Source organism: Apostichopus japonicus, chromosome 20 (assembly GCF_037975245.1).
Source record: "Apostichopus japonicus isolate 1M-3 chromosome 20, ASM3797524v1, whole genome shotgun sequence".
In the NCBI taxonomy this organism is placed as follows: Eukaryota; Metazoa; Echinodermata; class Holothuroidea; order Aspidochirotida; family Stichopodidae; genus Apostichopus; species Apostichopus japonicus.
Window position 1 is genome coordinate 19,747,901 of NC_092580.1, and position 21,373 is coordinate 19,769,273.

Here is a 21,373-nt window from a genome sequence, read left to right on the forward strand (position 1 = left end):
CTCAAGCAGTGAGCACATTCACTTCATTTAAATTAATTCATTTCACATGTATAACAGAATACGGAGGAATTGGAAACAACAAAGTAAACTGAGAGAAAAAGGAAAAAGAAAAGAGCAAAAGGATAAAGGGGATTCTGAGGAATATTAAATAGAAACTTTTGGGTTTGAAGTCCCCTTGAAAGTGCAACGATATACACAAATGAGTAGAAATTAGAAAGAACTAGGCAAGTGATGAAAGAGCTGTGAGTGCTCCGGAAGGGTGTCGAAACCGGTTTCTAATGAAAAAGGCAAAATGTTCTGATCAACATAAGTAAGAAAACCTTTGATCCCTTTATTTCATCCCAAAAAGTCATCTATTGGAGAAACTTTGAGGAAATATGAACAGTTTGGATATCTTGCCAATCCTACACAAATGATATTACAATTAATTATAGTTGGTAATTAGCATTCATTTGTTGCTAAGAATTGTTGATTGTAATTATTAATTACTATTTGATGCTTGCTAATTGCTCCATAAATTAGTAAGTAATGATTAAATCAATGTCACAAACTGAATGAAGCTACTTTTCAATGGTGACAATTGACAAATAACCCCAAACACAAGTGGATGAAAATAAAAGGACACTTCTTGGAAAGGATTTAAATCAATTAAATGCAAGAATTAATCATCACCTTGGTTTACTTGGAATTGATTTGCTGGTATGAGGTCGCGGAAATATTCTGTTTGTTGGGTTGGATCGGTCTGATTGGGCAGTGACGACCAGATGACTCGACTCGTTAACCTCATCTTGAGGGCTTTGAAGTACGTCATTACTCAGCTTGAATCTGAAATTCGAAAACAAAAATGTTATAATCTTATTTAGTGATTTTGATTAGATTCAAACAGCTACTTTCTACAGTAACATATTTTTACTTTTTTTTACTTTAAGGAAACTGAAAGTAAAAAATTTAATCTACAATAGCAACAGATGTTTGAATGTATTGAGGGTTTGAACAAGGCCCTATGTACAAATTTTCTAAAAAAGAAAGTGATACAATGAAAAATAAGTGTGGTCGCTACGGTAACAAGTATGGATGAAAGCAGATGAACACTATCAGTTACTACAAACCTGTAGGCTTTCTCAGAAGCATAGTTTTGTTGATCCTTGCTACGGTCGGTGCTCGATACCTTCTTTGGTGTTGGTGTCATCATCTCCCTCCTTGACGAAGATGGAGTCGCCAACTGGTCTCTCCTTGCATGAACAGATGACCCTCTGTACTCATTCTGATGTCCAGCAGCTGGTGCACTCTTTCTCCTTTCCATGTGACCCGAATGTGACAAGGAATGACCCGGGGATCCTTCAAAATATAGAGATTAAAAAATTACACAAATCTATAATCACCTCCAGCATTTTGTATTCAAGGAATCAGCTTTCTTTCATTATTGGTACAGACAAAACAATTTACTACAATCCATCACCTTTTATTTGTCCATTACATCACCACCTTGTATAAAAGTTTGGAAAAATAAACCGCAAATAACATCTTACAGTTTTTTGGCATTTTGTAATCTTTTTCTTATGTGCTACAGCCTGGCTCTTCTAGATTGTTGACAAATTCTAGAACAGTGATATATATTTTTTTTGAAACTCTCACCATTGTTGTACGATCCCCTGCGTATCCCCTGGTCCTGGTCTGTACACCCCCCATGACCCAAAAGACCCTTGCGTTTCTGTCTCCTCCTCAGGTCCAGTAGACTTCTCTTATCGGCAGCGCTGCGCGCTCTTAATTCTTTCTGTATCTTCATCAGTTGGTGTCTGGGGAGCACCAAAATGTGCAACATTAATGATGACTCAACGAGTTGGAAGAATTATGTCTCTCATAATGACATTCTTTGTCCAAAGAAAGGTATGATTTAACAAAAAATTTGGTCAACTTGGAATCTGAGATGTATATGACTTAAATATATTGTTTTTCAGAAAATGCTGGAAAATCTCTTACATAAATCATTATTCTTCATATAGGTAGCTAGTTGTGTTTGGGATCTTACATCTCTCATCGTGGAAGTAAAACATGAACAATTAATATCTTCTTTTTGACATTTTCGTATTTGTACAAGTGTAAATAGGAAACTTGGTACCTTTGCAATAAGTAATACATATATTACAAATATCATTTTTCAACAACATGTGGAAAATCTATGTACATAAGTTTACTTTTTAATGCTGTTTGGTACGATACTTTGAGTTATCTGTAACTTTTCCTAATCAATTTCAAAACCTTGCATTATGAAACTTTCTCAGCAACTTTTTACTCCTTGGTGGAACCAAATTTGCATACAAAAGCCATGGGCTGAATCTATTATTGTCATGTGATTAGACTGTTCACCAGCACAGTACAACATTTTGGAGTGAGAATAAACACCTTGTTAAAGTCGTAAGCAACGAATCCAACAAATGTGCTATTTACTTAAATGGACAATAAATGGGTCTGGTGGAAAGCACTCTAATTTTATAATTTATAAGTAAAAGAAGAAAGAAATACAATGGACACTTTTATTTTTTTTAAGCCCTTTTCTATCTTCTCCTTAAAGGGTGTGAAGACTCGCGCAAAAAGAAACGTCTAATGCCGGTAATTTGACCTAGTTTCGAATGAGGTGTAACAGAAGTGTTAGACACCACCATCGATCCCAGAAAATACACACACAGCTTGCTACCGTCGGTAATTAGACACTAGTGTACAGTCAGTACATACAGCTGCGGTCAATACCCACAGCACAGAATACAAACGATACAGCGATGGACATCTCAGGTCTAGCTAAAGATAACAAGGTATCACATTTCATTACTGTCTGCATTTTGTAGCGACACAAACAAAACGTCACTTGCAAGCAACAGAAAGTTAACTTTTTCAAATGGCCGCACACAGATTGGGGGGAGTCTTCAATGCCTTTAAAGATCATGGGTATTGACTCTTAATATGCTAGAATAATGATCAAATAAATGGTCACTTCATGTACACACCTGAACAAGCATTTGGTGGGCCATTTTTCAATTTGAAACTGCCCAAAATGTCTGGGAATAATTAACTTCTGAAACTGTTTGAATAATTCATTATATATCAAGTAAACTTTTTGGGGACAAAACAAATTAACCAAAATACTGACCTTTGAATCATTTTGTCTTGCCAATTAACATCAAGAGTTAAGCCATCATTTTTGTGATACTTGAAGACCTCTGGTGGAGGACTGTGAATTATAAAATAAAAAAGAGCAAAAGAAAAACCTGTCAGCAAGCTGCCTATGTACTGCAAAAAGTCTGTGTTATAAATATCTAAAAGTTCAAACTTAGCAGGATATTCTTCAGAGGCTCACTGAAGCGAAACAAACTAACAACATGTGTCCATCTATGTATGTCTCTTAATGTGTTTTTAGTTTGCTTTCTTTTCAGTGAGCCTCTGAAGCAGATCCTGCTACAGTAGGATCATAACATCAGGCCCTCTAACTTTTACAATTATAAAACATGCAAAACAGTCACAGAAACTGTGTAAAATCATTCTGTGTAAAATAAAATAATTGACAAGGAAAAAAAGGATACATTTATTTGTGAAATAGACAAACCAAGGTTTGGCAAATATATAAAGAAAATAAGTAAATAGTACTGCACAAGAGGAGTTTTACCTTGTAATGCATATTAAAATAATAATAATTTCAAAATGCAACAATTTATCCTCAGTGACAAGGATCAAGAATATCTTTCTATTCCTGCATTCCTATTCTCAATGACAATAAAACACAGCATCATAGAGAATTCTAGGCCTTGGTATGCACACATGGGCATTATAAAATATGAAAATAAGTTGCTAACAGATGAAGCATGAAGGGAGAGGTTGCGTAGGCAGTATTGCAAAAAGAAAACGAAAATGAAATTTTTACTTTCTTTTCATAGCTGGAAAATTTTACATGGATTTGTTTCTTTTACAAATTGTGTTTACCTGGTATATGGTCTGATTTGTTCTGCATCTGGAACAAATCCATGGATCTGTGCGCCTTCCATGAACTGATGAGAAAACTTAATCTGACAGAGGAAAACGAGCATTTTGATATTAACAAACATATAAACAGGTTAGGCATTTTTGTAAATTTTAGAGTAGACCATTCTAATACACCCACAATAACATGTAAGTTACTTTATAGTGATTTACTTTTAACAACAAAGGAGCATCTTTAACACAAACTATCAATACAGTTTCCAAATTTTGTTTCCAAAGTCTTCCTGAAATCCTGCACAACTTTAACATGAGCAAACTTTTTTGCAACACAGACGAGGTGTACCATAGGTTGACTTCGGCCATTTAAGCATCTTTCCATTGTTCAATGCATTTTAATTTAGATGAACATTTCACACAAACAAATATAACAGATTAGAAATTTTCTATATAGTTTTGAAATAGAATGAATCCAAGATAGTTAAGTATAACCATCACTGGAGATAGTGCTAAACCAAAAGGAGCAGGTAATAAATCAATCAGAGATGTGTCCAAGAGAATTTCTCTTATTATAAGTAGCCTTCAGTGTTTTACTTTGTAATAACACTAGATCACATGTAGGCCTAATTAAAATCACAATTTGCGAATTCTCTTCCAAAGATGTCCTGAAATCTTGTACAAGGTTTAAACAAGGTAATAATTGATTTTGCAACTCAGATGTGATATCCCATGGGTTGAAACAGCATTCAGAGGTATCTCAATGAACTGAATATCACTTAAATGCACAAGTAACAAGCCCACATGCAAGAAAAAACAAACAAAAAACAAACACTGAAAATCGAATGTGACAATTTGATTGTATTTACATATATAACATATCTTCTCCCTTCCAGTACCAAGCCCCCCCCCCAGAGCCCCACCCACCTCCATATCAACCTTCTACCTACTTTCACTTTATTTTCAAACTGTTGCCATGATACAATTGATCATATATGCTATAATACCTCATCAAGAAACGTAACATGCATCTCTGATCCTGCGGTGTGAGGTCTTCTGTTCGGGGGATATCTCATTACTGTTCTTTCTCCTGTCAATAATAAGAATAAACCAAAGATTATCCTTTCTCAGCTGTTATTTGTCCTGATTTCCATGGTCATGCCATGCTTTATTCTATCTTATGTGAGGTGGATTTACAAATTTTAAAAATGTCCAGATGTTAAGGTGGTTCCTTGAAAGCAGATTATGTTAGAATACATTGTATATAAATTCCTGAATGTGATTTGACCATGTAGTTACTCCAGTTTTGAGAACAGGAAGGGAAATTATAAATAGTAATAGCCCTTTCTTTGTTCTGACCTTAACCCGAGGCTGAATTATTTAACATTTTTTCATCTAAGTTAAAACTTTCAAAATCATTTTTCCGTTTTTTGGTCTCTGATGTCTAATAACCTGAAGTTGTATAAAAGTAAGTTGGCCTGACGTTTCGATCTTAGCAGGATCTTCTTCAAAGGCGAAATGACGAGTAACAGTAACAGAAGGGACAAAAACACGCACAGAATACAGACAGGTTAATGAGCATGGTGAACACAAAGAGATAGATGTAAGGGGATTAGTAGACAAGGGATGGAGAGAAGAAAGAAAGAATCCAACAGGGGAAGAGGAGAGGTAGGAGATAAACAGTGGAGGGACAAAGAGAGGATTAAGGGAAGGGGGTAGGGAATAAACTGGAGAAGGACAAAGACAGAAAGGTGTGGAGAAAAAAGGGTGGAAGAGAGCTATGAGAAGAGGAGTGATGGGGGGGGGGGGAACAAGAGGAGAAGGAGGGGGGGAAAAGAAAAGTTGTGATAACTATATATTTCATTAAGGTACAAAATGAAGATGCAGCCATGGACAAACTTTACCCTCTGCTGTGTTAGGCCTAGCATGGTAGCCCTCCAGGTTAGTCATCATTGGCAGAGCTCCTTTCAAGTTCGCAATCTCCTGCATCTCCTGCATCTCTGGACTCATGGAGGACGGATCCATCCCTGACATCATCGACATCGGCCTCGACAGAGGAAAGTTCTCCATGTTCGACAAGAGTGACCTGACCGTGTCCTCTACAGTACCGGCCGTCGACGGTCTGCTCACGGTACCAAACATCAAACTCTCCATCCCGGTACTGAGGGCTCGATTCGATTGTCTGTAAGATTCCTCCAGGATATCGTCCCCGAGACCGTCCGCTTCGCTCTCCGAGAGGATTAAACTGCCTCTCTCGCTGGGCTCCGTGATGGTAGTTCCGATTTTGTCCAGCGACATCTCAGACATCTGACGGGTATCCAAGGGTAGCAACTCCAGTGGATAATCCTCGGGAAAGTCCCCTTTGGTACCAGCAGACTTTGACCTTGCTCCTTGGATGGAGGGATATCCCCGAGTCTGGACGGCGCTGTGACTACGTCCCTTGCTGGACGGATTTGTCCTCGGAGGAGCTGGAGAGGCGGAGCCATCCATCTCTACCGGGGTTGGGGCTGGAGCACTCACTCCTTGTCTGCTGCCTGCAGAACTGATCCTTTCCATTGGGCTGTACATCTGTACTATGGTAACTCGAGAGGCAGCCCTATACATGGCAGCGCCTTAGAGTGAAGAATGGATAGGGGAAAGAAAAAAATTACAAATAATCTCTATAAGAAGAAATGGATAAATATTATAACAGGAATCAGGATTTGATTAATCATGTTTAGGAATTAAGGTAAAGTGCAGGCTGGACAGTTGCAGTTTCAAGAACAAAACTGTTCTGTACTTCTAAGGCAATATTTTCACATATCACTGCTTCAAGTTTTACTACTTCATTCATGATAAACTACATAATACAATTTCTCTCATTCAATTTCTCTTGAGTGGTAGTAACTGAATTCAACGATCATTATCTCTAACTATTTATGGGTACCATAACATTACCTCCTTTACTTCACACTTAAGTTTTGTACAAGTTCTCACAAGGTTAACATCCTCAGACATATTTAGTTTTGTGTAATGTATTGAGTTCTATTTAAAAAGTAACGATTGTCCATTTAAGGAAGAAATTTGTGTAAGCTGTAAAATAAATGTTGATATTAACACAGGCAATTATACAAAGAAAGACTTAGAATGTATTCAGTAAAAGAAACACAAAGATCCAACTCCCATCTTAACAGCTTGTTCTGTTGCTGGGATATGAAATTTTGAATTTTATTCATTTTATCTGGATAACTACATAGTGTAGTAAAATGTGTAATTTAATGAATTCTATTTAAATAATAATGAGACAAATATTGTCTTTTTAAGGTAGAAATTTTTGTAAACTGTAAAATCAATGTTGATAGTAAAACAGCCAATTACCATCACTATCTTTGTCTCCGTCTTCATTCTCAACATCATCTTGGTTGATGCCTTCATCATCATCTTGATTCTGTGAGTAAATAAGAAGACAGATACTCACATAATGAACATACCAACCTTCGAATGTACACTGCTTCTTAATTATGAAATGCTTTAAATGGCAATGTAGAATTGATATCACTTTTTAGCATGATAACCAGAAAGCTTGCAGTGCTTAGTGATTCCTTCCCACGTTTTATGGTATAAAGTAACACTGAATGTAAACTATGCACAGACAGTTTTCATACTGCATATCTTTGGATCCACATAGTATAAAGTTCATCCAGTCCTTACTTTTGGGTGACTGTGTTTACAAAGCTTTGAGACTTTGACCACTGTTGACCTCTGACCTCCACCGAAAAGAACAGGGATCTTGTAATCGATAAGGTTGATCCACATACCGAGCATGAAGCTCATCTAAACTTGACATTTTGAGTAATCATGTTTAGGTTTTCAAACTTTGACCTCAAGTGACCTTTCACCTCCCCAGACACCAACAAGGTTCTTGGACTTTATATGGTGGGTCCACATATTACGTTTGAAGTTCAATCATGCTTACTTTTTGACATGTGTTTACAATGTTTTTTGTATTTCACCTGATGGGTTTGCGGCTCCCAGAGGTTTGACCTATAATGTGAGAACCTTTCATGTCAGACTAGTCGACGTCTCTTTAAACAGAAAATCTTTGAAAATAACTCTATGATGTTTGAACATGGGTGACCATTATCTAAATTTACAGCATATCTGTGGGGTAATACATATCACTTTTAATAAACTGACCTCTGATGAGGGGTGTCCAAGGCTTGATTTTCTCCCAGGTTTCTTGTAATTACTGAAAATACTGGACTTTTTCTTCTTTTTCTTTTTTGAATTTTCTTCGCTTTTCAGATTGGAAACTGATGTTATGCCAGGTTTATATGCTGCCCTCATGTCGTCATCCATCGACAGATTTTTCACGCTAGGCCTTGACAGCTTTGCTTCATCTGATTGGATGTTAACAACGGAAGTTTCAGCAATCGATTCTGGTTTCAATGATGCTTTAGATTTGACTGCTTGATGGACAGAACTCTTCTGAGGAAGAAGAAATGAAAAAGATAATAGTAAAAATGACTTAGAATGTATTCAGTTAAAGAAACACATAGGTCAAACTCACATGTTAACAGCTTGTTCCGTTCCTGGGATATGAAATTTTGAGCTTTACTCATTTTATCTGGATAACTGCATTGTACATACAATTTCAAAGAGGGAGAGAGTGAAACAATTGGTTGGAGCAAAGGGCCAGAAAGACTAAAAATCTCATTATACATAAAATAAGCAATGTACAGGATAGGTCTGAAAAGTGGGGTGATGAAGGAGTGGAGGGGGTTGGGGGGGCGGGATTTATACCCTACTAGTTCCAATTGCTTTGTTTTTTGTGGGTCAAAATGCAATCTTACGCACCAAATTCAGCCTGGCGATTCAGAGACCCTGAAATTGATTAATTATGGTGAATGTGTTTGTGTCTTCCTCAGTTCATTCATGTAAATATATATTATGTTGTATTGAGAAATCTTATTGAGAATGTATAACAGTTCTCTCTTAAATGTTAATTGAAAGAAATAACGACAAATTTGACTTACCTTTCCTTGCAGGGAGCTCTTAGATGGAACCATTTTGACTTCTTCCTCTTCTTTCTCTGGTTCCACCAGTTTACCGGACCACCTCCCTCCTACCCTCTGACGGTCACCCTTCTGCTTCTTCTTCTCAATTTTCTTTTTAGGGACCGACATTTTACGTGTGGATGATGTTGTTTCCACAGCATCCTGTATAAAAACACACACACACATGTATATATGCATAAATACATTAACACGTAGCCTAATGGTAGCACAGAATGACTAATTATTACATATCATTTGTTGAAAAGGGCTTCAAAGTACCATGCAAACATTTAAACAAGTAATAAACCAAAAAATAAACCAAGAGTTTTGTATAATGACAGCATCATGCATACAACACAATAGCTCATTCCTTCCAAAAATATTTATAACTGGAATGTCACATTTCGAGAAGGTATCCACTGTGCCTCCCCTCCTCCTCCTCCTCCCCCCCCCCATAAAAAAACAGCATGGTGATATTGGTGACAATAACATGTTTTCTTACATGACCAATGTGATTCAATCTAAGCAGCACCAGTCCTGCTACACATGATCGTATGATCCTGACGAGTGTTTAAATATAAAATTCATGTGCCGAAGTGTACAACTCAACATCTTCCCTATACTAGTGTGTAGCCCACTTTTCTGATCTCCTAGTAGTTTCTATCCAATCAAAATACAGCAGCAGTAGCTCAACCCTCAAGAGGAATTGTGCTGCTTTCTAACCTGCTTTTTATCAGTTCCTGGTAGAATGGTTATGATTCTTCTAGGTGACTGTTTATTGAGGGCAGTAGGGGGTCTAACAGGGCCATCTGCACCCTTAAGGAGACTCTTGGCATCTATCTTCATGCCAGAGAGGCCGTATTTGGATCGCGGTGTGTCCTCTACATCCGAGAGTCGAAAAGATTCCACTTTTTGGCGGTTTTCCTCCACTGACACTATGATTGGTTCATGCAATAATGCTGCCAGAGGGAAAGAAAGATAGAATATAAGATTTTCCTTGTTCATTTTAATTGATAGACTCATCTAGATGAGATATGTCTTCATTACTGTATTTTTGTTCATCAATGTTTTGATGAAATATCCTCAGTTCAAAAATGACTAAAATCTAAAAAAAAAGTTTCTAATTAGAAGAATAGTCCAGGTAAAACTGTCTTTTTGCTATGTTACAGAGGAACATAATCTAAGCATCCTAGTGAAATTTGCAATCAATTCCTACGTACGGTTTTTGAGATATTGACAGTTCAAGTTATCTGATATTCTACCAAACGTGAACGTGAAGCAAACAGGTGTGATGTCATAGTTGCACACTGACAAATAATGTTTTGTTTTTTCTTTACTTTTCAGTCTCTTTATTTGACCTTGGATTGGATAGGGTTACTAGTTTGTCTAAAGGGAATGTGAAGTTAATAAAATACCAATACCTATGGTATATTCACAATATGGATGCATTCAATTGTGGAGTATAAAATTAGACGTTATTTTCAAAGGAAAACAAAACATTATTTAACAGTGTGCAACTATGACATCACACCTGTTTGCTTCAACTTCCCTTTTTTGCAAATTTCACTAGAATGCTTAGATTATGTTCTTCTTTAAAATATCAAAGAGAAATTTTGACCTGGACTATTCTTGTAATGTTAAGGAATGACTCTCATACCTAGACCAGTCACAAAGCTGAGTAGAGTAATCGTAAATTCCCTGAAATGTTAAAGTTTATAATTCTCTAAATTTTGGAAATTTTGAAAAGTAAAGGAAACCTCTGACTACAGCACAGATGATAGTAAAGATTTCCTAAATAAAGAGTTGATTAATTTATAGGAGTTCCAATTACAATAAAATTCCAACTGTAAGCATTGTGTGAAATGACAATTTGCCATTCATCCAGCAGTTAATTCGATATTTTGAATTTCAAATATTTCAGACTACATTTATTACTAATCCTTCCACCTGTGGACAAATTGAAGCTCTTGTCGCCATGGTTACCTACCAGATGTTTCATCAGCAACCTGAGCTTTGTCATCCTCTGATATAACCATTTCTTCTTCTTCTAAATCACTTTCATCCTCACTTTCCCTCTGAAAACAAAGGAAGGAGATAATCCTTTGACAATAAATTACAAATTTTTAAGACAAATCGGAAAGCATTGTGGAATTTTTAAGACAATCTCATGCAAGGAGGTGAAAAGTACAAATGGATAAGGGAGAGGAGTAAGAACAAAATAGAAGCTGGTTGAGAACAGAATGGATTGATACTGAAATTAAGGGAGGGTTACCTGAACTATGAAAAATGTGGCCAAAAAAAAAGGTTACTGTCATGTAGAACTAATTCAGAAACAAATGTATGGTTAGTGCCTTTTAATTCTCTAAGCAATCGCTCAAAAGGAAGGCTCAAACTGTCCTTATTTACAATCATGTCATGGATATGGTTTGAATGAGTAACTGAAAGGATTTGTAACTGGTGAGATTCATTAAACTATACCAGCTTCCCACTAGTTTAGTTCTGGCTTACCTCTGACAGGTCAAAGTCTGTTGGTGTAGAGGGTGGGGATGGTGTGGGGGAGGGTCCTGGGGATTTACCGAACGTTGGCATATTGAAGTCTTCCAAAGACTGTCTCTCGTCTGACCTTGAGACGCCCAACATTAATTTTCCACCTTTTCTCTTGGTGATGATTGTCACTAAGGATAAAAAAAAATGAAGATATATGAAACAGCTTATGCATCATAGCCCCAGATTTTATGTTCCATATGAAAAAAATTGTTCCTCTTACATTCATATATTTATTCTGCAAATGGGGTAAATCAAATAAAAAGAGAATAAATCGATAAATTATTTACCTGATTGGTTTCTAAGAGCTTCACTGGTCACACAATCTCCAGGAACGATCAAGTCGACGAACGATAACCTCCTCGGAGTCGACGCGGGAGAATTGTAGAGATACGTCGGCGCCATTGAGAAACCACTGTCTGAATCGCTATCACCACCCTGCAACCAAATCAGTGATTGGTTCCTACATCATTTTTCTTTCCAATACAGCATAACGTTGTTTTACAGAAGTATATAAAAATAATATTATGTTTTTGGTATAAAGGGTTATACTTCCAACACAAACCAATATCAAATATGTTTCTCATATTTTATTTTTAATCAATGTCTCAAATCATACTTTGATGTTTAGCTTCAGGATACATTTGTCAATACTTCACACAATACAGGTGCAGATCCAAGGAGGTGAGGGGGGGGAGGGGTGGTGAATACTCCGCCTATTCCACCTCAAAATATATCAGAAGTAGTTAATAGCAAAACCTCGCAATTAGACCTAAATTTAAGATCAAATTTATTGCTTAAATATCCTTCTTGGGTGCGTTCACTAGAAACCCCCTACACAGGAGTCGACTTCAACGACCTCAGGGCCAAATCCCCCTCCTATCCAAAATCCTGGATCCATCCCTTCTAGAAACAATTTAAAATGACAGGTATGATATTTTGTCAAAATAATTTACAGTCCAATCACAAGTTGTTCAAGTGTTAAGATTTTCATTATTTCACAGCTGTACTTAAGTGTTTCATTCATCTGTGTCAGATGAAATAAAGAGAACTTTGTAAAATATTTGTACACGCCTCGTGACATAACCATAGAGTAAGCGACTGAGTGTATTTGCTCTTATACTTCCACAGTGAGCAATGTGCTAGTCTTCACACCACACTGAACATTATCAACAGATACATTTATAATTGTGAGATATTTGATTTAAAATTATGAGATATTTGATTTAAAATTGTGAGATATTTGATTTAAAATTGTGAAATATTTGATTTAAAATTGTGAGATATTTGATGGACTCTGTGATATCACTGCTGGTATTATCAAGTTTCCTGTTAGTCTAGATATTCAAAGTCACAATGAGCATGTGCAGACTACATCAATAAGTAACTGATATAGGGATATGTATGACAAAATTCTGCCTACATAGAAAAGTGGTACAAGCTAAAGTAAATTCTCCTCCAATGTATGTGCATCCTTCCAAATCTTATCCAATTCTTTTCTTACTGTCTATGATCCCATTCAAGGCATTTTTGCACACAAAAAATCTGGTTAAAAAAACAAGAAAAGACAGTCTTCTGTATAAAAGAAAACAAATGATCACCTCATCTGAGTTATTCTGAGACTGTTGAGATGATGTCATACCACCTAGGAACCTGTCACTAAAATCTAAGTTGTAAGGAACCTGTAAGGAATACCAAAAATAATATATATGAAGGATGACTTGTGTAATATTACCATGGTAATAATCATAAGGAAACTATTTCACAGACACAGCAAATCAGCCAATCAGAAAAGGTTAAAATAAACATTCCTGCGATACGCTTGAATACTATTAATGCAAGCTTGGGCTTAAAAATAGCCGGACTGATATCAGAGGTTTCTCCCAGTTAAGGAGGTCTGAATTTGATAATATTGGTCAATCATTTAGCAGTTTCATTGTATCGCATCACATCATATTATACATGCCATCAATTATTGCTTTTCTTTTATATCATGTAATTTAGCAAAGTTAAAAAATAAAATGGTGAATTGCATGGAGTAAATGAATTATCCAGACCAATCAATCAGATCATTCCATTTTTAAAAATCTATTTCCATATGTCAAGTCCACAAAAATGTCAAAAAAAGTATCCAAAAAACACTCCAAAACTAAGAAAAAGTTATCAATGCTCACCACAGATACTGAATACATCAATTAAAGCAAGATTTTTACCCATTTTATTTCATCTTACCAGATAAGACTCCAAGCTAAGTGGATCTGGATTTGCAGCAGCGCCCTCATATTTCACAGCCGGATCTTCATAAATCTCGGACTCTGAAGAGATAAATCAGAAACATTTATAAAATCTGTTACATCAAGTAGGCTAGCTTTATTTGCCATACTTGTTGTTGTGGCAATTTTTTTTTCTCGAAAATAAGATTTTTTTTAATATCAGCAGCTGATACATTTTCATGTTTCCTTGGGATATATGGCACCTTCTATCATAGGGGAACAGGGTCAAGTTTGTTTGAGAGGGAAAATAGAGAAACAATACGATGCCATTTAATCTTCGATACTGAAGCACAGCAAGACGTACATCCATTTAAAATGAGACAGAATTGTCAACTTTTACACCTACTGGTTAAAACAGACCGGCCCATTTGGGAGTGGGGAGGGGGGGTGAAGGGAACACTGTGTTTTCAGGGATCACACCACAATTTCATCAAATAAAGATGCAGGGAAGAGATCTGGAGGGGATCGAAGTTGACTTTAAGATTAAGGAAAGCAGCGTAAACAAAAAATTGAAAGATAAATTTATGAATCGAATTTTAAACTGCACAGAATTTAATGGTGAGATTTTACACAGGTACAGTGGCTGCAAACTAGCACTTACAGCAAATCTATAATATTTAACAGGGATCACCAACAACTTAAGACTTGATAGCAGAGTTGGTTTTTAATTGAAATTTAAAGTTCTTGCATTTTGGGTTATTGGTTGAACTTGAATTATAGATGTTGACTTCTCTGCAATTTCAAAGATAACATATAGAAAAGATATTTAAAACTTACTAACCTGTGTCAAATGATTCTTCGCCTTCATATCCATGTTTTTGAATCGATGATAAAACTATTAACCCAAAAAAAAAGTAAGATAAAATTATACTTATTTCATGAGTTTTTTCAATTCTACGCAATTGAGATAAAGGAAAACGTAATAAAGAAATATTTTCAAAGAGTTGCAGTTAAAACGATGTCTGGTATCAGCCTACTCCATCTGTTCAAACATACATATATCATATAAATTTGCATAATTTGAACATACATCATACATAAATATTCAACAACAGCTATTTCCTGTTTGTGGAAGTAACATAAGCTACAACCAGCAGGGAAGTTATATTTTATGTTCGTAACATTTTTATTGAGGAACTGTGTGTGATTTTGTAAGATGTGAGAAAGCAAATATCATGGAGACTTATTTTACGAAACAGTTGAAGTCCAGAAAGTCTTATCGCAAAACAAATGTTGCTTTTCTTTTGAAATACTTACCACGGTTAATAACATGAACATATGTCAAGATTTAAGGCTACAAATGATAGAGGCGAGAAAAAATATGAATAATTAGACGAAAAAAATTTGAAAAAAAGATTAAAGATGATTAAAAAAAGCTATGTAAAATTTTGGAAAAGGAGTAGAGGAAAGGCTAAGAACAGTTAACAATTTGATAGAGTTGATACTTCAAATAAGTAATTTATTCTGACCTTTACTGCGATGAATAAAAAAGAGATGATTTTTGTAGCCGATGAGAATGTCGCCGAGCTGGTTGAGAAACTTTGCGGAAGTCAGAGAATCTTCTACGAGTATTTCAGTACAGAGAACTTTATCTTGATTCCAGACTTTGATGATGCCATCTCCACTATTACAAGAAAATAAACAAACGATTAAGTGATCAATCAATCACTAATCAATGAGGCAGGTTTCAAAACCTAAGTAACACCATTTGAATTACTGAACGGTTAGCAGTGTATTCCCCAGTCTGCCCTGATAACAATTGTAGAATGAATAAAACAAAATAGTCACTTAGCTCTGTTTACATGATATCATGTATTGGGTTTAAACTGGTTGGTTATGAAATTATCAATTTTAAGAATTGCTTAACACCCGGTAGATTCTTGAAAATGACAATCTTCATGAAGTCTTGTAAATATATAACCAATGTCTAATATCCTTACCCTTATAAATACTCATAGTGTGTAACACAAAAGCAGCCACTTGGGCCATTGTCCCAGTGCTATAATACCACTCTATACAGTATATCACTATACACAGTATACCACTATACAGTATACCACTCTATATAGTATACCACTATACAGTATACCACTCTATATAGTATACCACTATACAGTATACCACTCTATATAGTATACCACTATACAGTATACCACTCTATATAGTATACCACTATACAGTATACCACTCTATATAGTATACCACTATAAAGTATACCACTCTATATAGTATACCACTATACAGTATACCACTCTATATAGTATACCACTATACAGTATACCACTCTATATAGTATACCACTATACAGTATACCACTCTATATAGTATACCACTATACAGTATACCACTCTATATAGTATACCACTATACAGTATACCACTCTATATAGTATACCACTATACAGTATACCACTCTATATAGTATACCACTATAAAGTATACCACTATACAGTATACCACTCTATATAGTATACCACTATACAGTATACCACTCTATATAGTATACCACTATACAGTATACCACTCTATATAGTATACCACTATAAAGTATACCACTCTATATAGTATACCACTATACAGTATACCACTCTATATAGTATACCACTATACAGTATACCACTCTATATAGTATACCACTATAAAGTATACCACTCTATATAGTATACCACTATAAAGTATACCACTCTATATAGTATACCACTATACAGTATACCACTCTATATAGTATACCACTATACAGTATACCACTATACAACTATACAGTGTACCACTCGATACAGTATACCACTATACAACTATACAGTATACCACTCTATACTATCCTCCCAAATCTTGCTTCAAAGCACTCCTACTGATCTCTTTCTTATAGTGACATGATATTCGTACTGCTCATACTGTCAGTACAAGTGCTTTGAAACACGACATGAAAGTACAGTTTATCAAAAATAATTGTCTCAACTAGGTGACAGTAACTTCTTGCATGTGACAATCCTCGTCACTGCTCTAACGAAACCAGTGCTTACCTACAGGAGATGAAGATACCCAATGTTGTACAGGAATCTACAGAGAGAACAGGCTGGGTGTGGTCAACCTTATCATCTTCATCTTGGTCTGGTAGAGAGCAAGCCTGCCCTAACATGGTCCCTGGTAAAAACTTGTAAAGAATCACAGAGCCATCCTGATGGCCGACTAGGAACGAATGGTTCTGAAAAGAAAAGTTTTCTAAAAAATTAACAAGATGACAAATATTAAGTAACAAGATAGCATATATGTCAACCATAGAGAAACCAAAAAGGACTGCACTTTTTTAACCTAGTGAGCTTTCATTGCTACAAAACATTTGAAATCATCAGTTTACTGAAAAAAAGTGATATATGCTTATTATTTAGAATGACATATGAGATGGTAACTCGCATAAAACTCAATTTAATGAAATGTGGGTTTATAGAACATATTTACAATCTCTTAACAAATAAATCATTACCCTCTATGAAAACAACAAAGATAAATACCTCATCGATTTCTGTTTGTAAATTTGCAACTTGAGTTTTTTGTTCACTAGAAAGGCCAGCACAAGGCCATTGATTTCAATAAAGAGAATGTTCCATGGCAATAATATGCATAACACTTTTGAACATATGTTGAGGCGGATACATACTGAATATGCATAACATGTTGCATCTCTCCTGGCAAGAACCTCGTACTGGAGGTCCAACTGAGGCAACGACCAGATCTGGAACATGTCTTCCTCTCGTAAGTGACTTCTAACGATTAGCGAGCCATTGTTACTGTCGTAATGCAAATCTATTATCTGAAATAATAAAAGTCACAATAGTTTTCATCTCATCCAAATTTATTACAAACCTACAAAGATTTAAAAAAAGAAAATTTGCAAAATTTTTTTTGACATTAACTTGATCAAATAATCAAAGATGCATTATAATAACTTATAATTACCGTATAATACCTCAAAAGTACACCATTTTCATAAAAAAATTATCACAATTAAAATGCTATGAATAGAGTTTTGTTCACAGTTGCATGGGAGTTTCGAGCAATTAGTGAATAGGGGTGTTGAAACTCTATGGAAGATATGAAGTAATTCTTCTATACAGATTTCATATAAATAAAAGTTACAATAATTGAATAATTTGAACATTTCCTAAGTATGGCATAGAATAATGATAAAACGAAAGATAAACACTTTAATCACCTTCTGTATTTTAACGTCAAACAGGCTCACAATAAAAGTGCAAAGAACAAATTTATGAACAAATGAACAAATTCCACAAATATGAAGTAAATTATCGATGGAGGTTCTAGTCTCCCAGATAAATATCTACAGGGTGAGAAGTTGCCACAAAACATTGTTCAAGGTTTAAGAACATGAAAAATGAACTTACTGCATCTTTACATGCCTGCAGCTCACAATATCTTTGCCCAAACTTCACAGGATCCAAGAACAGGATTCTTCCATCCTAACAGGAAAGTAATAAGTAATTGAGATATTTTGCCATATTGCAGTATTTTCAAAGCATTTAGTACCCACATTTAGTACTCAAAGGCAATTTTTGCTACCATTTATACTTGTACCACTACCAATAAAAGTACTTAAGAAGTCGCCCAGAATTTGGTACTCAAAATTGAAAGTACTCTTTATGTCAAAATAATTTACAAGAACTTTGAAAGGTTTTTATGTGTAAGATTACAAGAGCTGAATATAAAATGACCACAAAACCAAACAAAATTGTACACGTCTATCTTATAATGGTATGTTATTTACTAGTACATATCCATAGACTTACAATAGAAGTAAAACACCTGGACAATACTCTCAGCATCAGATAAACCACCAGTAAAAATTTGCAGGCAAACTTTGTAATGAAATAATTTGAGAATTACCCACTAGCCAAAATCCCAGTTTGAAACAATCTTTAAATTGTAGCTATTACTTCAACATCACTTTAAGCCTTTTGATAAGCTAACAAATTTAAAGGAGCATTACATCAACAACAACAACAAATAGGAAAATGCAAGACCGCCAGAAATTTTACTACAAAGAGTTAAGATGAACAGGGCCATACTCTACATGTTATTTCCTTTGAATGCCCTGAGGCTATTTATATATATATATATATATCTATATATATGTAAATATACATACATATATATATTTAGTGCTTCGTTAACAATTTCAGTGATGAATTCACAGATTTATCACAGGAATTCATGAATTCATCACCGTCCTATTTATGATATCATCATCTTATTTCAATCGAGATCTAGCAGAATAATACTTTGGTGTTTACGGTCTCATAATAAGATATATTTTAGTCAAAGGAATTTACTTCTGGCGATTACCTGCAGACCTAGAACCAGAAAGTTAGTCTGTAGAGGAGAGACAAACCCCTCGTGGGTCCAGTACATCACATGAGTGGTGACTGCTGTGAGGGAGGAACAGGAACTAGGAGGGCATGGACCCATTCCCTCCGCAGTCGCACGGCGGATTTGAAAGTTACCGAGGGACGATTTGGTGTTAGCTGACGGAGGCCTCGTTCTGATATGTTAAAAGATGGCGAATTAAAAACATTAATGTTACAAGAAATGTACATGCTTTTTACAAATGCAATTGTATAGAGGATAATTAATAAATATCATAACTACATTTTTATATATTTTTAAACTATATTTTTAACTATATATTTAAAACTGTATCTAGTTATAATAAAATGATTTTCAACAATGTAACTTTATTTCACCGTGTTAAGTTGTAAACCAGTACTCCATTTGGCGATAACATATCATTAATTATAATAAATATTCATATTAAATCAAATTATTATATGCAATTCAGAAAGTTTCTTAATAAACAGAATAATTATATTACAGAGATGGTTAATATACAATATTAGGTGTACATTTCAACATTCTAAAATATTTCTAGGTATCAATAAATGAATTCATAAAAGCACATACAAAAAAAGAACAGTTCATATTTTTCAGGAAAGAAAATGTAATCTTGTATTACAAATTATATTTATCACCTATAAAAAACATTTATTACTTGTTTTTATAATTGAACATATTCATTTTTCATTTTCGTCCAAATAAAAATTGACTAAGAATACTAATTCTCCAAAAATCTAAAAAATTCAAATGGATTGTTTACCCAGAAGAGGGCGTGGTTCTACCACTAGCAGCTGACAGTCCCCGGAAGAACCTTTCTTGTATTCGACTAACATCCCAGACGGCTGTACGGCATGCAGGATCAGTTCTTCAGATAAGAAAAAAAATTATGTTTTAGAATGTATTAACCATTGACTGGCAGTTCACATCAAAGTGTAGCTACAAATTCCATGGAAAAGAAAACTTGCAAGTAAGCAAACAAAACAGCAAAAATAATAAATATCTCTTTCAGCACTAGTGACAGTGTGCTTCAACTTTGATGGGTCTTGCAACACAAATAAGTGAACACCAATTTATATCACGGTTTCATATGTTTTTTTAGTCTAAATGTCTTCGGGCTTTGGTTTCGATGATAAACATAACCCTTGTAGTCATGCTGGCAGATGTGTGTGTTTATGTGTGTTACGCCTTGCTTGTAAACACGATATCTCAAGAAGGGAATCTTGGACCAATCTCATATTTGGTGTGTAGGTGTGTACCACATTGAGAAGAAGGAGCCTGAGTTACTATTGTTTGTCATATCTCAATGCTTTTTGCTGTACTACTTAGATTGAAGTATGTTGTTCATCCTGGCTATACTCTACAGCCTAGTGTATCACATTCATATAAGATTATTCACGTAGCATCATCGAAACCACACTGCAGTTTTGCTGTCTGGTTACTTTTAATACCTCATGGTGTAGACCCATAATTCTTCTGGATTCATCAAGAGATAGACTAAGCTACATTCTCTGTTGTAGGATACAGCTAGAACTGTCTGTAAGGGTGATAATGATGGTGGTGGCAGAACGGTAGATAAATTCCTCTGATCTCTCATCGACACCAAACGAACACTGCGAGGTAAGAACAGACAAACAGATTTTATCGACAGCCTGAGAAGAGAGTGTCATGTGACGTATCACATGAAAAAGCAAGAAACAAAAATGTAAATTTTTACAATTTCTTAATGTCTACTACAGATGAAATTATCCTATCACAAAAAGATGAAGTTCCTTTGTTCAATCATCTAAATTCATTAATTATGTCATTCACACTTTCGGTATCTCCTTCGATTGAGAACAGATAACGACTCATTAATTTGGAGCAGCTTAATCACTGTAATGTCATAGATCTCTTTAGTATACATTGAGGGATAATATGTCAGAGTAAATTTTATGGATTTTCTCTCAATGTCCCCCAGAAAAACATTTTGGTTGTCCAAACAAAATTTAGCAAAATAACAAAAACAACCAAAATTAATCCTGCAGGAGAGGTTTTGTTTATAGAATACCAGCTTTGGGCCAGTAAAACCCCCTTAGGGTGGATCATTGGCCTACCACTATTTTGTTTGTTTTAGGATCTCCAAAGTGAAGAAGAGTGATTCCAATTTATA

At 35.2% G+C, this 21,373-nt stretch overlaps 1 protein-coding gene across 2 annotated transcripts in view; it reads right to left on the bottom strand.

The window, feature by feature from the left end:
* The window catches only part of LOC139960994 (uncharacterized), a 33,228-nt gene that overhangs the window by 3,218 nt on the left and 8,637 nt on the right, over nt 1-21,373 (bottom strand). The window contains exons 10-33 of one of the 2 annotated variants that reach the window (XM_071959757.1): nt 20,673-20,834; nt 19,985-20,089; nt 19,177-19,372; nt 18,219-18,293; nt 17,474-17,626; nt 16,839-17,020; nt 15,286-15,440; nt 14,598-14,651; nt 13,776-13,858; nt 13,145-13,225; nt 11,834-11,981; nt 11,508-11,674; nt 10,987-11,074; nt 9,723-9,958; nt 8,979-9,161; nt 8,140-8,427; nt 7,321-7,390; nt 5,868-6,575; nt 4,971-5,053; nt 3,973-4,055; nt 3,146-3,226; nt 1,636-1,796; nt 1,110-1,338; nt 673-825 (exon numbers count right to left, since the gene is read on the bottom strand). In XM_071959757.1, coding sequence (XP_071815858.1) covers nt 673-825; nt 1,110-1,338; nt 1,636-1,796; nt 3,146-3,226; nt 3,973-4,055; nt 4,971-5,053; nt 5,868-6,575; nt 7,321-7,390; nt 8,140-8,427; nt 8,979-9,161; nt 9,723-9,958; nt 10,987-11,074; nt 11,508-11,674; nt 11,834-11,981; nt 13,145-13,225; nt 13,776-13,858; nt 14,598-14,651; nt 15,286-15,440; nt 16,839-17,020; nt 17,474-17,626; nt 18,219-18,293; nt 19,177-19,372; nt 19,985-20,089; nt 20,673-20,834 — 3,924 coding nt within the window. Of the gene's footprint in view, nt 1-672; nt 826-1,109; nt 1,339-1,635; nt 1,797-3,145; nt 3,227-3,972; nt 4,056-4,970; nt 5,054-5,867; nt 6,576-7,320; nt 7,391-8,139; nt 8,431-8,978; nt 9,162-9,722; nt 9,959-10,986; nt 11,075-11,507; nt 11,675-11,833; nt 11,982-13,144; nt 13,226-13,775; nt 13,859-14,597; nt 14,652-15,285; nt 15,441-16,838; nt 17,021-17,473; nt 17,627-18,218; nt 18,294-19,176; nt 19,373-19,984; nt 20,090-20,672; nt 20,835-21,373 lie in introns of both variants that reach the window. The other variant, XM_071959756.1, reaches the window with a different exon arrangement.